The sequence below is a fragment of the Halyomorpha halys genome, unplaced genomic scaffold (assembly GCF_000696795.3).
Source record: "Halyomorpha halys isolate HHAL.00 unplaced genomic scaffold, Hhal_1.1 Scaffold752.1, whole genome shotgun sequence".
NCBI classification, from domain to species: Eukaryota; Metazoa; Arthropoda; class Insecta; order Hemiptera; family Pentatomidae; genus Halyomorpha; species Halyomorpha halys.
This window is the reverse complement of record NW_027108250.1, coordinates 840613-858963: the sequence shown is the minus strand read 5'-3', so window position 1 is coordinate 858963 and position 18351 is coordinate 840613. Positions and strand designations below refer to the sequence as shown.

The 18351-nt window shown below is 32.7% G+C and overlaps 1 protein-coding gene across 1 annotated transcript; it reads right to left on the bottom strand.

Annotated features, from left to right (window-relative positions):
- Positions 1-13900: 13900 nt before the first annotated feature.
- On the bottom strand, positions 13901-16996 carry LOC106685892 (cilia- and flagella-associated protein 161). Its single transcript, XM_014428875.3, has 2 exons — positions 16712-16996; positions 13901-14799 (listed from the first exon to the last, which is right to left on the bottom strand). Exons 1-2 carry the CDS (start codon positions 16896-16898, stop codon positions 13919-13921), a joined length of 1068 nt encoding a protein of 355 aa, XP_014284361.1. The 5' UTR covers positions 16899-16996; the 3' UTR covers positions 13901-13918.
- Positions 16997-18351: the final 1355 nt, after the last annotated feature.

Below are 18351 nucleotides of genomic sequence, written 5' to 3'. Positions count from 1 at the left end.
TATTGGATGGTTTGCCATTTCGAGTATTTTGCGATTCTATTCAATTAAGAAAATTCGCCACTATCTCCCGCAGTTTTGGAGTATAGGACTCATACATGTCTCGGGAAGTATGACAGACGAAAAATGTGTGGAACTGCTTAAATCTAAATTAGAGAAATATAGATAATCCCTTAAGGAAGGTATTGTAACCATAACGACCGTTTGTGCAACGCTTTTTTAAAAAAAGTGAAAAGTTGATTGGTGCAAATCCTCAATTGTGTTATGCTCATGAAATTCAATTAGGAATAAAAGATGCATTATACCAAAAAAATAAATAACAGAAGAACTTAAACACTGTGGGCTTATAAATTACTGACTCCGACTTTGAAGAGGGTTGAAATGAGAGTGACAATGAATTTATGACAATACACCATTCTTTTTTTTTTCACTTTTTTATTAATAGGCGCGACAGACCATTGAGGTTCAAGTTTGACGTGGTTTTCATAGGGTAAGTTCGTCACTTCCACGCCTATTTTTGTGAGTGCCACTCATATGTAATGGGCCTCATAAATGCCTGGGGGTAGGGTATGTGTGAGTATTGTATAATGATATGCTTGAAAAAATCAAGTTTGGGCCGGAGACTCGAACTCACAAGCTTTGGGTTGGTAGACAGGCGCTTTGCCATGCTGCTACCGTCGCAGCTTTCCTGATATCTTAATCGTCACAATATTCAAATATCAAAAAGAATGATTTTTTTCACATTCAGGTAAAATTTCTAAAACTCGGCTTCCTGCCACACCCTCATGCCCTTCTACAGACCTACAACTACCCACACCCTGCAAAAAAATGACTAGTTCGTCCACTTAATCCAATATGGAATATGCTGGTTAATCTATTATTTTATTATTAGTTTATTTATTAATTATTTTAGTGAACAAATAACTGGTAAAATTTTTCAGTGCCTTCTTTATAATATTATAAAATCTAACTATGCCTGGTTTGATCAATATTTCTATGAAAAATTCTTCTTTCTTCACATTTTTCATTTAAGAATTTTCCACCATTTGTAGGTTCCTTATTGGTGATTAATACAAATAAGTTGCATAGTTAGTGATTAATATTGAGTTGCATTTTCACAAAAGTACATAGGAAATAATTAACAAAATCATATCGTGAGCATTCATATGATGAAGAACATTGAATGATTACTGGAACTAGATGATTAAAGGATATGTAAGATCGTTATTCCTATGTTACTTCACACAACATTCATTCAAGAAGCTTTTAATTTTTTCACAAGTTGCAAAAATTGCAGTTCAATTTCCTTCTATGTTGGGACTGTAATTAAAGTTCAGAAATTGATTCCGCGTAATTTTGGTCGTTGTAAAAAATATAAGTACTAAGAAGAAAGCTATTCTAATTGCAAAATTTTTATACTTTCACGTAGCCCTTTGTAATATTTTCTGTCAATTACGGAAACTATGGGTTGTCTCTCTAGTTGAATGACGTAGTTCTTGTCAAAGTGAACTCAGTATTATCACAGTCTTCTTGTCACCTTCCTTAACGAGGGAAACTTCATTAATTATCATACTTAAGAGTATTGCAACGAAGTTACAACCTTTGTTCTAACTTTTAAGTGGTCTTTCTAGATAAGAGCTATTTTAGTCTGAAGTGCTATTAAAAGGGAAGAAGTAATGCATTTAATTATTAAATGGCATAATACATACATTCTTATTTGTTTAAAATGCAGAATTATAAGTTCCAAACTCCCTCTATATTGCAATATAATAGTTTGAATTTAAATAGATGTGAGCATATCTACTCTACCTGGGTTAGAACCGCTAATTTACCGAATGTCTTCCTTCTTGTTTAATGGCGTAAAATTTCGCTGGTCATGAACGCCACCTATTTTTTGTTTATATATGCTTATATTTACGTATTTTATTAAAAATAAAATACGTAAAGTATAAAATTAGTACTTCGTTCCACATATTTTCCTGACCCCTGGAAATTATCTATAGTTAAAATGATCCCCGAACCCCAAAAGCCCCCAGAATATACATCATCCTATTGTCCTATCTCTCTATTACCGATCATGGGCAAAATCCTTGAAACACTCATTTTGATACGCCTATACCCCATCCTGAATTCCAATCATGTAATCCCTGATCACCAGTTTGGATTTAGAATATCCCACTCTACTATCCAGCAATGTCATCGTGTAGTGGACGTAGGTAGTCTCGTCTTCTTTGGAGCGCGGAATGTACTGATCGGGAGTCTTTTTCCATGTAGAGCAGGTTTTTGATCGAGTCTGTCTCCCGGGACTGCTTGACAAACTCCGTTAATTCTTACCACCTACATACTTTCTCATCATTCGTTCCTTTCTCATTGACAGATTTGTCCATGTGAACCACAATGGTTCCTATTCATCCCTCTATTCTCAGTCCGCTGGTGTTCCTCAAGGTAGTATCCTTGGTCCCATCCTCTACTAATGTAAAATGTCATTAGAGTGCTACCAATGCGTAGTGCGCCTGTAACACTCCAATTTAACTTAGATCAGATTTACTAAATGTATTATAATGTACAGTTGTAAATAGCAATAAATAAATATTTAAAACAAAAAATTAATATATTAGACTGGGCAAAAATAAATCTATTATTTTTTCGGTAGATGGCTGTTCCGATCGATATCTCGTAAAGCATAGATCAAACAATCTCAGATTTATCGATATCGATATCGACTATTACAGCTCTTACTAGACAAATCTTCGAATTCCTCTCGTATCCCATCCTTACAATCCAAAATCTTTCGTAAAATCCTCAATCCTCCTTACATTGTCACAAATAAAATCATACATAAAGACCTTAATGTTCCCTATGTAACCGATCTATACCGAACCAGATATCACTCCTTCCATTATAAACTCTCTAACAACTCAAACCCCCTAGTTTCTAATCTTGCATCCTCTTCCATTCCTGACAATCCTCTAAGGCGCCTGAAAAGAAGATGGCCACGAGGCCAGCTCAAACAATCTCAAATTTATGCTCGTTTTCAAGGTGACATTTCGTACTAAAAAAAATCATTTGCTGTTTATTGTTCAGTCCATTCAGGTGTGAGTATTCCAGGTTAATAAACAGAAGAAAATTAATAAAGAGAAGATTTACAGTTTTTCTTTGATAAGGGTGAAAATGGAAGCCAGGCGGCTAACACTGTGAATGGCGTTTATGGCCCGATACTGTAACATTTAATTACGCGCAATTTTAGTTTCCTCGATTCCATTCGGGTTTTTTTGATATTAAAAACGCACCTCGCAATGCTAGGACGGTCATCGTAAATATCGGTAAAATAACAGAAATAATTGAAGTTGACCGGCAACTAGCATTGCCCAGGAGCTAAAGATCAACCATGGAACAGTTTTAAACCATTTTGACAATGCTGGGTTCAAAAAGAAGCTTGATGTTTGGGTGCTACGCCAATTGACACCAAAAAACATGAAGAATCGATGAATCTCCATCTACGAAGCTTTAGCCAAACGGAATGAAATCGACCTATTTCTTAAACGGGTGGTGACTGGGGACGAAAAATAAATCACATACGACAACATTATGCAAAAACGTGGCGAATTAGCTCAAACGGTGTGCCCGAACCAGGACTAACGGCCAGGAGGGTTCTGCTGTGCATTTGGTGGGACTGTAAAGCATTCATTTATCATGAGTTGCTTCCATATGGTTAAACACTTAATTTGGATCTTTATTGTCAAAAACTGGACCGTTTGAAGCTATCGATTGACCAGAAAAGGCGAGTATTGGCGAACAGAAAAGGTGTCGTGTCCATCAAGCTATGTACTACCTTGAGACTTAATCGGGATGCCAGGATAATCGCTGAAGGCAATTATCCAAAAATAAGTTGATTAATTAATTATATATTGAATCCTAAAAAACTATTATTATGATTGGATTCTTTTCCAAAGGCTATTTGTGTGTTTACCAGTTTATCAATTAAATACTTTTATATTTATAAAATGTTGTTACCATTAATTATATATTATAATAAAGGGTGGTATATTGGGTTATATAATAGTATATAAACTACATAAAGAAACTAAGTATTTATTTACAAGTTGTTATTATGATTAAAATAATTCAGATAATGGTTGCCGTAAAATATAGATTATTACATTATTACTTATTGGTTAATTTTATACTTATAATTTTATACTGATAAACTTAACACAGATGTATTCATATCCGGGGACGTAGTAAGAGACTCCTACCCTAACCAGGTATCGGGGACAGATAGCAAAAAAAAACCTTAATAAACAACATATTGTTATAATCATGGCTAATGACTCGATACATAGCAAACGTCAGGCCGCAAACATCTATAGTGAGTCGACGAAGACTTCTAAGATAGAGGTATTATTAATCTAATTTTAAAATGACAACGAATTATTGGACAAAACGGTGCATATTTGATTATTTATACTCTCGAATTTCACGTAAAAATAATGGATTTAGTTTTCCCCAACCTAATATTTATATTGCATATAAATATGTCTATATTATTGAAGATCTTTGAATTATAAAAAAAAAACAATCAATAAAACACCCGATTGAAATTTATTTTTATTCATCCTGAACTTTCACCTAGAAACATATCCTGTCAGTGCATTAACGCCCTAAAGTGATAAATCAGTTCAGAAAGGAGAACAATCAAGAAAGACTTATTGACCAGGGATCTGTTGGGAGCAAATCTGTGGCTTATCGGAAAACAATATATATTCGAAAAGTTAGGGCTGAAATTCCTGACCCCTTCCATTTTCATCGCTACACGGAATTTATTTTTAAAATAGTATCCTGCGGTTTAGCTTCCTAGAAATATTAAAATCATTTTTAAATAAAATATTTATAAACCCTACCAAAGTTTAGGGCTGTGATAACTTTAGTAGTTAATGGTTCTTGAGTCGTTTAACAATGTAACAAATTAAATGTAGATGTTTTAAACCCCAGATTGGTTTGTGTTTTAATTCGGCATTCTGTTTTTATTATCTTTTGAGATTGAAATCTGCTCAGGTTTGGTTCAAAAGAAAATTACTTTGTGGTACTTTAATTCTGGAAGTCCCAAAAAGGTGTCCAATTTTTAATTTCCTAAGCCACTAAGCATTCCTTTCTTTTTTAAATTTCAATATTTTGACTTGTATAAACTAGGAAAACATCATGCCTTATTTGATACCAATGTTATTCCCGGCAGTTTGAAAATAACGTTCATACCATTCAGAGTTGGTATGTTACATTGAAAAATTGAGATCGTTTTGAATAACATACGTCCCAAGCTTTGACTAGAAACTTAGAAAATATTTCTAATATTTAGGATATTAACTCCGTTGTTGAGGTGGGTTATTGTTTTAAATTTTTAAGGGTTCTTCAGTGGATCATGAGACGTGTCTCACAGTTTTAACAGTTTTAAATTTAACTGTGGGCGTTTGAACTTATGCTGTTGAGGTAAAACTGCCACCTAGAAATCTTGTAGTTCTTATTCTACAGCTAATTTAGTCCATAAGTACTGCATAACAATTTCAGTTTGAACTGAACGTGACGCAAATTTGAATAATGCTTTAAAAAAAATATATTTTTTATGAATTTGACTAAAAATAAGGGCAAATGAAATTAATAAATGATCTACCGTATTGCCTGAGATATCTTTAAAATAAGACATACAGTTCATAATAATTGTTACATTGACTAACAAACATTTTTTAAGATTGATCATTTTTAACTAATATTCATGTTGCTGTAAGTGGTTACAATGTGGTATGATTTATAATTGATAAAAAATTATGCTGTGTCCTTAAGCAATGATTTTCTATATTGGGGATAATAAAGTATCATCAAATTGAAGAGACAATACTTAAAATTAAACATGTATAACATATATGAGCTGATACAAAAATTATTTATAATTTGTACTTTATCACTTAATATTACAATTATATAAATACTTTGAATAATAAATATATCTTTATTCTATTAATTATTTATTTTTTATGAGGATTTATAATATTTTCATTTTATTTCGGCAACAGTGTTATCATTATTAGTTTATAATAGAGATTTTTTAAATATCTTTATCTATCTCATCTATTCCCACAATATACACATCCTTCCTCTTTCGGCCTTTCAATTATTTAAACAATAGATAAAGAAAATTCAGAAAGTAACGGCCAGAGAATATAAAATCACCCCTATTAAACCTCTTTGGTGTTTTGGACATTCAATATCTTTTTTCGCTCATCAGGCATATGTTAAAATGTATGGTATAATTATCCCCTATATTTTATTTCGGATAATTATATATATCTATTTATTATATATTTAATTTTAATACCCCCATTTACTTATTATTAGGGATCACCCCAATTTTCATAATTACAGATTACACTATAATTGAATATTAGTTATTCATATAGAAAATTGCGTTACTGTTTTTTGCATTTGAATACATATTTTTCATGCAACATGAGATTGTGAAATTGGTGGTCGCTGGCCTATCATTTAAAAACCTATCAGACTCGACATATTTTATTGATCAGGAGAATTTCAAATGTTAAATTAAAAAAAAAAAATAGATCCTAAAATTTTGATAACTTGACTTTCTTTTTATAATTTATCTTATTTTTTTAATTTCCCAACTAAATTTTAATAAATTAAGGTATATCGAGTGGGTAATTCGAAAGATGAAAGCATATATTACCTTGGTCTCATTGCAAATGAGGTCGGATCCGAATTACGACAAAGAGATTTTCTGATCCCATTCCGCCTTCAAGAATAGCACCTAATGAAGAGACTTTTTTTTATAAAGGCTGCAAAGGAAATACCTGCTCCTTTTGAATTCAAATCCTCAGAGACTGCCCTGTGTGACTGGAGTGCTGATGGTAGAGCTGAAGGCAACAATGAAATTTCCTTAATCCAATAAGCTACGGCAGGGAACAAAGATCACCATCGGCGTGCTTCTAATCCTCCGGATCTTTCCCTAAATCGTTTTCTCTTTTATCTGATTTATTCTTGTTTTTCTTTGATTACTGTCTTGGTTTGGCAGCCCCTATTAAATTATATTTTATCTAATTTAAAATTTATTCCTTTTTTTTTTTAATTACAAGTCGTTTTTATGTAGTTATCATCATTTTTCCATTGCTGTTTCTATGGATTTTACATAAAATTTCCTTTTCCATTACTTCAAGTCATTCCTGCATTATATCAGCAGTGATACTATTATATTAGGCATAAAAAACATACTGATATAATGTGAATAGGGTACTTAAATCCCCTTTATTCACAAAACTATTTATGATCTAAGGTATAATCTAATTTACCGGCTTGGTTCCATAATTTTGGAACAATAGTTAGAAACTGATGTGTCCAGACTTGTTACATATCTTGATGACGAGCTGAATTGGCAGCAGCATCAGGACCCTCCTTGCCATATAGGATACCGCGAGGGTACCCATATTGGTACTGGTATTTGGTGGGGGGAGCAAGTCCGGCAAGTGGGCCTAGTGGTCCTATTTACCAACCCCTGGCATCTACCTGAGTTGCCGTCAAGTACTAACCAAAGATGGAGTTTCAAGATTCATTTTTCGGGACCACCGAAAAATAAATATTAGCTGCCCCTGCTGGGAATCGAGCCCCCAACGTTCCGGACTGTGCGCTCTGGAGCCTAAGCCCCCAACCCGCATGGCCGCGGTGTCCCTGAGGGTATTCATATCGATATAAGATTACCGATTTTCTATTCCGAAATAAATGCATTAAATTTTCCTTTATTACGGGATGCTGACTTTTTGACTTAGTAATTGCTTGTAGGACGCTCAAGGAATCGGTAACAATGATGCTTTGTTGCCTTTCAGCAGAACAGGCGTTCATGAGAGCCTCTTTAATGTCATTGGCTTCTACCATGAAGACAGCACATGGAAGTTGGTATTACACTTCTCTGTCTGTAACAACCGACATTCTTCATGATTCCTGGTAACTGAAGCATCAGTGTAGAGTGTTCTACTGTGATTGTATTTACTTAAGAATTCTGGAAATACAATTTTAGTCTGTTTTGAGATCATAGTTTGTTTTAAGGCAGAAGCAAGGGACAAATCTACAATAAATTTTGGAAAAGTCTAATTTGGTATACATATCAGTTTTATTCCAAGGTCTGAAACTGTTTTTATTACTGCTTGTCGAAAATTACTCCTTTCAAATGGTTCTGCACCAAAAAAAACTTCTGCCTATCCAATTTATTTTGTTTTAGCATAAATAACAATTGTGGGTCCAGTTTTGCTGTCACGCCCTTTTATATTATCATAGATTTGATTTAGATCTATTTAGACTTTTGTTTTATCAACAGTTATAACCATTATTTCTATATTCGCTAGACTATAATCAATTAAATTATTTGCTTTGGCGGCTCTAAAGCGTTGATTACTCTACGACGGCAGTGTATATGCCTTGCAAATGACCCGCCTTGCCAATATGACTATTTAACATATTACATGACCCCCACCAGCTGGGAGCTATCTCACTAACAGCTGTATTAGCTGGCCGCTTCCCTACGCCCTCATCCCATTAACTTCCGCCCTAATTAGAGGTCCGGATAAGGAGACGCCAACGCTCATTGCGCCCCTCGGACCTTCCATAATACATCCAAGGAAACTCGAAAGCAGTAAACATGAGTCTGTATTTAGCATTACTAATTACAAAGATAATTTGATGGTTGGGACAGTCAAAATGTAGCACTGTACAAATCCAGATGAATGAAATAATCGACAAGGAATATTTATTCCTTCTCTCCAAGTTTTTATTAACTTATTACTAACTCGTATATTATTATAATTTTATTTAGATGTAAAAATAATTTCTTATAAGAACTTTGTATGAAGTACGCCTTCAAATTAAGTCCAGACGCAACTTCACTTTTTATTGGCTGGTTAGATTGTAGTTGACTGTATATAATGAAAATAAAATATGATTAACTGAAAATAAAATTCTATTGTACAAGTTACAGGTGGTGGGGGGTGACCGAAATAAAACATTTATTGTTAAAGAGTTAAATAATTTTGAATAATGGTCTATGGAAAACTGTAGATTTGCCTATAGATAATGATGACTGTTAATTATATTGCTAAGGGTGCACTTACTATATGCTATTTTTCTTCTCCGCATTCCTGTACTTCTCTCTCCTCCTGGAAGCCACTCTTCTCACACATGGTTGATTTTTACTAAAGGGTGAACAAATAAAAGATTGTCTCTAGCAAAAGAAAATAATACACAAGTTTCTTCTTCTCACCACAGAGAGCGCTGGAGGTGTTGCTATTGTTGTTGGTCACATAGGGCGAGTAGAGCCTACATTATTGAGGGCTCCTCCAATACAGACTTTCGGTTCCTAAAACATACTTCAGTTGGCAATTTTCGGTTGATTGAAAAATATCATTGCACTCAGATAATTTTCTCACATACCAGGAAGGTGTTATCCTTGAGGTAACCATCCTATTCTAACATGAGCGAGAGTTCCAGTTTTCAATCAGTGCCACGAAATAAAAGTCAACCCGCCCGGTTCGGAATTTAACAGGCATTAGGCTGCTTAGATGACACCTCAACACCCTCAGTTACAACAACCTTTATTTTACTTCCATCCTTTTCTTATGCTTTTAATCAATTTAGTTTTCTACATAGTACTTTTATTTTTTTAAGAATTGTTGGCATAAATTAAAACATTTGAGTAGACCTAGAGTTTTAAAGATTAGACATTGGTTGTTATAACATCAGTTATGTTATTCATCAAATTATTAGATAATAATAGTAACAATAATAAAATACTGGGAAATATTTTAATAATTCCACCTTTTTCTTTAAAACAACTTTTCGGCAATAAAAGCAAATATTTGAACTAAAAAATGGATTCACTTTGATTAAATAACATTTATCACTAATCAATTAATACATCATGATCGAGAAGAAGGTTGTTTTATAGAACCTGTTTTAATATGGAACCCCTTTTTTTAAATATCGTTCCAAAGAAATATTATCTAATAGAAATATTATTATTCTCCAACATAATTATGCTCCACCAAGTTTTAGTTAATTGATTTCCAGTTTTCCATACTTGTGATTTTGATTACATTAATTATTATGAACTCTTATTACTAGTGTAGGCAGCTAGGTTTTCGTTGATCATTATGAAATTGTTTCAATAAGATAACATTTTTGTTCCTCCTCATTCAGAATATTGGCAATAGCATTTTTCTAAATGGACAATGAAAGTAATTCAGAACATCTTATCAAAAATGCGTTTAACATTTTTTAAAAGTAAATTCAGACACTAATTTATTTTATTCATTTCAAATGATGGCCAAATACACAATATTGAATTTGAATTTTGCACAGTTAAAAAGTTTCTTTTTTTCTAAAAATAAATATGCAATGCTTTAAAATGCTAATACTGTAAAGTTTTTCTACTTGTTTTATCAATGCATTTTGTTGAGGAAAAATGATTTTTATTTTTACTTAGAAGCAAGGTGTTCTTATAAGGTACGAGGGTCGCAAAAAATAATTAACTTATCTTTGACGTTTATTAGTAAATAAAAAACTATAACTCTTTGGTATCAAAAACTGAAAGATTATCTTTGATATATTAACTTTCAGAGATAGCTTATGAATCAATATACATTCTAATCTTTTATTTGAAATTAATTAGAGAACTACATTTACCCAAATAAAATTGTGTTCTATTGACTATTTTCTATATTATTATCAGTTTTAAGTATACATGAAATTCATTAGTAGCTAATCTTGTTTTATAGTTTTGTTCCACTATTTGAATCTGTCCTGAACACATTTTATCATGTAAACACACCGATTTTTCAATTTTAACTTTTTTTTTAAGTTTCGTTAATAATTTTATAATGAGATTTGTTATTACATCGTGTACGTACATGGTTTACGTACGGTTTAAAAATAATAATATTGAAAATTTTGCATAATTTTTTCAGGATTCCTGAAGAGTGTTCCATTGAAAGGTATACGGATTTTCACTTCACCTGACGGAAGAATGAAAAACTGGTTTAACTTGAGTTAGCTATGGGTTAAACTGGGATCTTTGACTTCTTACTTATCCCTTACTGTAAGGAAAAGCGCCCTCCTTCATCTTCTCCTCTAATTGGGGGCTTAACCCGGTTTCGCATAAATTGAGACGAAATCTCATTCAGGATGGTTTCTAGCCTTTTAGATAAATAAACGAAACGTGAACCTTGAAATTATATTAGGGACATTTTTACATTTTTAATTAATTATATTTTATGAAAGGTGCTTTGAATTTTTCACATCAGCCTGTTTAAATTTCATAGGCTTTTCTTTTCACACATTCAATTGCTTACTATGAATTAAAACGTTATTCGCGTAGGCCGCCGACTATGTTAGCTTCTTTATTTCAAATGCTGAAAACTTAATTTTCACGTTATTAAAAATTTCTACTTAGGCTATATCTCCTCTACCATTTATGTAGGTAGGCGATTTATTTATTTTCTTCTTTGTAAGTGTAATTCCGTAACACTTTTTTTTAGTTTTTGTTATTTAGTGATATACTTTTTTAATTATATAAATAATTATTATAAAATAATAATATTTTTTTAAAATTATGTTATTGTATATTATATTCTGCATTCAGTAAATTTGATCTCAGTTATAGTGGAGTGATAGAGGCGTGTAGTTAAACTATCTATTGGTAGCATTCTATTGACGTTTTTACATTAGCTGGTCTCGTGGTCTTCTTTGTTTCAAGGGCCTCAGAGGATTGTCAGGAATGGAAGAGGAAGCAAGGTTAGAAACTAGTAGGTTTGGAGTTTATAATAGAAGGAATGATATCTGGTTTGGGCTAGTTCGATTACATAAGAAACATTTTTATATATCATTTTATTTGTGACATAGTAAGGAACATTTAGTATTTTATGAAGGATTTTGTATTGTAAGGATTGGATACGAGAGGAATTCAAAGGTTTAGTGGGGCACCAAAGCTTAACTCAGTGTATCCATGTAGATCAGTCTTTTGTAATGAATTGGAAGTTTAAACCGTTTGTCTAGTAAGTGCTGTAATTGGCGAAATTGATGTGTAGATTCCTGTCTTTTCAGTCTTGTGTGAGGATTCTATGTTAGTCGTTTGTCCTGATGTAGTGCAAGGTAGCGGATCTGTTCAACTGAGGTAAGAGCAACATTATCAAAGGAAACTGTAGGGCAGTCAGTAGGTTTACGACGAAGGGTATAGGTGAATTGATGGGATATATTTCAACCCTCTAATTACTACACCATTATTCGAGGGCTGTGATATGGGATTGAAGAGTTTGGGATTCAATTAAAGGGTTACTATTAACTGTGAGCACACATGTGTCATCAGTATACGTAGTGAGAATAGTGTTAGGATTGGTTGAGACCGACGATACTACCATGAGGAACTCCAGTGGACTGAATACTAATAATTAAAATAACCTATAGATGGTAATGATCTATAGATAGATTGATAGAGTTTATTTATTCTTTCAATCTTTTAGAATATCATTCTTATTACTTAGTTTCGCATCAACTTATAAAATTTCGCTCCACTATATATACAATTAAGAAAGGTTTTTTACAACTAGAGAAAATTTATAATTTATAAGTTTTGCTGGAATTAAATATTTGTCAATGCCAAATAAAAATATGGTCAAACTATATCGGTGAAACTAAAATTGTACAAGAGAATCGATCTATTATTGGATCATTACATTTCAATCTGAGCAGAAAAAAATGTTATTTGAAGACTAAATTTACGTAATAAAAAAAAAATCAAAACTTGCATCTCCTTGATTATCTGAATGTTAACTGAACATATTTAAATATTTTTATTACATCTAATTGTGAATGGTGGCTGTTAAATCAGTTTTTCATGTTTAGTTTGAACTCATTAAAGGTTTTTATACGGAAGCAAAGACAGACTCAGTCTGTAAAAAAGGCTTTGAATTTTAGGCTAGAATGTGAACCAAAAATAAGAAAATTCACTGCATTTAAGCATTTTATTTTTAAATTTAAGGAGTGTTAATTAATTAACTAGTCTTTGTTTACGTTGTTGGTCACATTATTGTATGCAATCTAAACATAACTGAATGGGCGCCATTATAAAATCGAAAAAAATTAAAATTTCTCAATATTTGAACTACCCAAAAATCAAGGAATTGACCTATAGATAGTGGATTTCTATCCGGTTTAGGTTAGTAACCATTCTTGGACTCGTTAAAATAGATTGGCGCTAGTTAATTGCCTTTCCGTATTTTTGAAGGGGATTAAATCATTAATTAGGTAAACATAATTAATACCAGCAGCTCAGAAATATAAATATACAGGAATATTACTTGGCCACACTTACATTTTTTAAAATCTTACTATTTAAAAACTAGAAAAAAAAAGTTAATTCCTGAAATAATTTTTTCAGGGATTATTAAGATTAACATTTCGTAAATTATTTAATTATTTTCTTAGATTTTCGGTTGCAATAGAAACACATAATATATTATTTTTGATTCAAGTATTTAATTTTATTATAGGTAATATAAGTGTAGTGATTTTGTACAGAAAACGTCTGGGTTATGTTGCGGCATAAAACAGGTGTTGTTCATGATCGCCTGATTAAAACCATACAAATTTAAATGGTTCAACTGCTAGAAAAATTATAAGAATATTAATATAGAATTAAATAATTTTAATCTAATAAGAATACTGTTTTGTGACCTACTTCTCAGTTGTAACCTTATTGAAAGATCTATGGTTTATGTATAAATACCTTTCTTAAAGCTGGTTGAAAAAATAGCATAGCTATAATTAAATGGTGTTATACAGTTAAATAAATAATCTACAATTAAATCGCAACATCAGTTTAATTGAAGTACCACACATTATTCGTGGATTCTGCACCGTAAACATTGTAATACGTGTAGGCAGTGGCTTCGCATTCCAGACCGAAGAATGTAGTGAACCAGCACTCGGTCTCACAGCAGAGGCACCTATTGATGTTGGCACTGGAGAGAATGACATCTTGGCCACCATAGATAGCCTGTCCCATGGTCTCCTTTCTCTTGCTTGGGTCTCCATTATATGCCCTCCACACGTTCGCCCAGCACTTCCTCGAGTGAAGGAACACTTCAGGATGTCTTGAGTTGTTACCAGCTGGTATCATCCTATTCGGGACCACGGACACATAGTAAGGCTGTGATTCAGGAGTGCCGATGTAGCGGAGAACGAAATCTTGGCCAAATTTAAGTCTGTCGTCGGCCTTTCCCCCGAAGATTTCTTCTTCCTTCCAAGGCAGCAGCTGGAAGACGTTGCGAACGCAGGGAGCGATGAGCGGTGACGCAGAGAGCACGGTGCCCTGTATTATCGGCTGGCACATCTCAGCAGTAGCGTAGCCAGTAAGTACACAGGATAGTGACAGCCCGTCTTGCTTTCCTCGTTCTTTGAAAGTCTTTGCATGGCGGGCTATCAGCTGGACCTTCTCTCCGAACCTTACAGCCTTCTTTGGTGCCATCGAGATCGGTCGTAGGTTTTGGCCTATTATTTCACGAGTCTTCTGAATCATCAATTGACCCCTTTCTCTTAGTCTCAAGAACCTGTTTAGATCTTCTTCCGCAACATCTCTCTGCTCTTGCCAATTCCCTACTTTTACCATTGGAGAATATTTGTTTACTCTTCCTGTATCTGACCATTGCCCTTCTTTTTCGTCAAGCGAATAAATGGTTTTGTCTTCGTTTAGTCGTTTGGCTAAGGGATAATGACATTATATATTACGTATAACTCACATCTATCTATATTATATTTACATTTTTTTTTTTTTTTTTTACATGGTCTTAGTTAAAATGGAGTGTTACAGGCGTGTAGAGTAACTACTCGTTGGTAGCACTTTTCAAGCGCCTCAGAGGATTGTCAGGAATGGAAGAGGATGCAAGGTTAGAAGGGTTTAAGTGGTTAGGGAGTTTATAATGGAAGGAGTAATATCTGTTTCGGGCTAGATCGGTTACATAGGGAACATTAAGGTCTCTATTAATGACTTTATTTGTGACAAAGTAAGGGGCATTGAGGATTTTGGATTGTAAGGATTGAATACGAGAAGAATTCGAAGGTTTAGTGGAGCCCCAAAGCTCAACTCCATATCCGCAGATTGGCCTTATTACAGTCATGTAGATCAGTGTTTTGTAATGTGTTGGAAGTTTAGACCGTTTGTCTAGTAAGTACTGTAATAGTCGAAATCGACGTGCAGTTTTCTGTCTTGTGTGAGGATTCCAGGTTAATCGTTTGTCGAAATGTACCGGATCTGTTCGACAGAGGTAAAAGTAACATTATTAAATGAAACTGTAGGACAATCGGTAGTTTTACGACGAAGGGTAAAGGTAATTTGATGGGATTTGTTGGAACTTGGCTTAATCCACCAATTACGACACCATTCTTCGAGGGCTGTGGGGATTGGAGAGTTTGGGATACAATTAATGGGTTATTATTCACTGCGAGTACATATATGTCATCGGCACACGTGGTGAGGATAGTGTTAGGATTGGTTGGTCATATATGTCAGCTGTATATACGGTGTAGAGGATAGGGCCAAGGATACTACCTTGAGGAAGATTTACATTTATAATTTAGTAAGCTAACTTCATACAGATAAGAATCATACAATTTTGCATACAATTAGTTTTTCAATATTTGTATAATCGTACCATCAATCATTCAACAACATCAAATTGCAAGTTTTTAATTTAGTTGCGACATCGTAAATAATGAATGTGATAGTTCAAAAGGTCTGACTGCATGATCTGATACAAATGGTAATCTGAAGGACCAATATATGTTGAACATTGGGGTTACTGGAGGATTTCGTTGGTTTTATTATTTTACAAACATTTCACGTATTCTTTAATTATTATCAACAATTAATATGGAAATATCTTCAAATAAAATCATTTTTCATACACCTTTTTTTGTCTCTCTAGCCACTTTCAAGTTTTGTCAAGGTTTTAAATAGTGAACCTCTACTGAGGTAGAAATTACTTTAGCTGTTTCATAATCAAAGATTAATTAGCGAACAGACATTAAACCACAGCAAATAGTTGGATGGGTTTAGTACGATCATTAGAACAGACAGGCGTAGTTACAGCTCTTTCCCGAGAAAAGACGCCTTATATTGCTTTACAGGAACAGTGGGACTACCTCAATCAACAGTATAAAATAAATCTCGCTGTAGATTGCCGCGGTTTGTATTCCTTCCTCTTTCTTGACAGGTTGATTTTCTTTTTCCTTCTAGACAACGTTAAATTACTCACTTGTTGGTGTTGTTGAGGTACTGTTGGCCTTTAAGAGTAGTTGGATTATATATGTGGCTAAAATTTGTGTTATCAAATGTAAAATAAATATTTTGCTTTAGAATAAAAATTTAAATGTAGTATCTAGAATCGTGAATATTTGGAAACCTCTCTATTGGTACCTAATTGAAAAGTTACACAAGCTATACCGTTACTTAGTCAATTACTTATTCTTTTAACTCTGAGTTTTAATAAAACTTTAGCTATAAAAACTACTTTTATAATTATTTTTTTTTAAGTTAAAGAAAATATAAAACCATGAAATAGATAAACATGTAGCAGAAAATTACTTTTAAAACTTGTTAAAAATCATGGCTCACCTAATCTTTGGATATTAAGGTGCATCTTTTTCTCAGTTTCCATGATGCCGGCGTTATCCTTAGCCCACTTCCTATAGTCCCAGGAGCCTTTGAACATCGGGGCGTGTTCATTTTCATGCAAGATGACCTTAAGGTATTTGGCCATCCGTTCTGGACTGATGTCGCGTACATGATAAATAGAAGGCATTTTGGAATTTTATTTACTCTCTAATCGATACTAATGTTCCCTGTTAGCCCTCAATAAAATATATCGTCATGTGTTCTTCAGATATTGGAAATGATATGTTCAGAAAAAAATTTACAGATGTAAATATCCATTGATTAATAACGTTACATTGTTGACGATATGCATATGCATATGCATATATTTTCAAATGAATTTCTCTATAAAATTAAAATTATTTGAAATTTAAATTAGAATACTAAATACCTTTAAATACTAACTAAAAACTAATCAGTCAAATTCCCAATACCAACATCACCAGGATACGAAAAAGGCGTTCTGAACGGTCTTGCATTGATGAAATGTTTCCGTTATCAGACCGACCAGTCTTATCTAGACTGCGGATTTGGAATGTACTGTGTTTAATTATGTTATATTATCTGTTTGGTTCTTTATTATTATTAATTTGAGTAGCTTTATTAATGTTACAATAATATTTTAACTTTAACTTTAAATATTATTTCTTTTTTTTTAATTACTATGGCATTGATTACTGAATTATCCTTTAGTATAACTGTATATAGTTAAAAATAAATAAAATACAAAGCCTTTAGGTTAGCGTTTAGTTTAATTTTTGCTGACTAAAATGACTTATGTAAATTATCAATTTAAAATTCCAATGAACTGGTTTCTGAGAAATGTTTGTTCCGATTATTAAATCCTTTTTTTTTTTTTAAATGCTGAGTTAAAGAAACCTTTCAATTAGAATATGTTATTATTCTTTATTTTGTACTTGTACAAGGTTTAAGGATTTACCCCATACTCATGTACTATATATCCTCATATTTATCAATTTCTATTGTAAAATTATATATGTTATTTTAAAACTACATGTGTATAAATGACAAAATGTCACAACAGAAATTGATAAAATTGACAAATATGAGGATACATAGTAAATTAGTACGGGGTAAATCCCCGAAACTTACTAGCACGAAATATAGAATAATAATATATTCAAATTTGAACGTTTCTTCACCTCAGTATTTTAAAAATATTAATATAATCAATTTTCTATATAATAAATTCCAGAATAAATCATATTTTAATTATTGGGTTGTTTTAGCTTGAAAACGTTTTGAAAAATATTGCCCTAATTTCATCGTTTGTAATATCAAATAAATTTTGATCGAGAGCGGTTGTAGTTATGAATTTATGAGCTTATTTGAAATATTAATTACAAAAGACTATATTTTATGAACATATATTTTATTTTATTTAGGAAGCAAAATTATTTTTTAGAAGAGCCTGGATCTAAGACGGTGTAACTGGTTTAGTCGCATGTGAAGATCCAGTGTATTGTAATTGCTGGGTATAAAGAAAGTCCGAATATATATTTGTGTGTGTGTGTGTTTCGTTGTAATATAGATACATTTATCGGTCATCAACTGTTTAAGAAAGATAGTATTTATATATA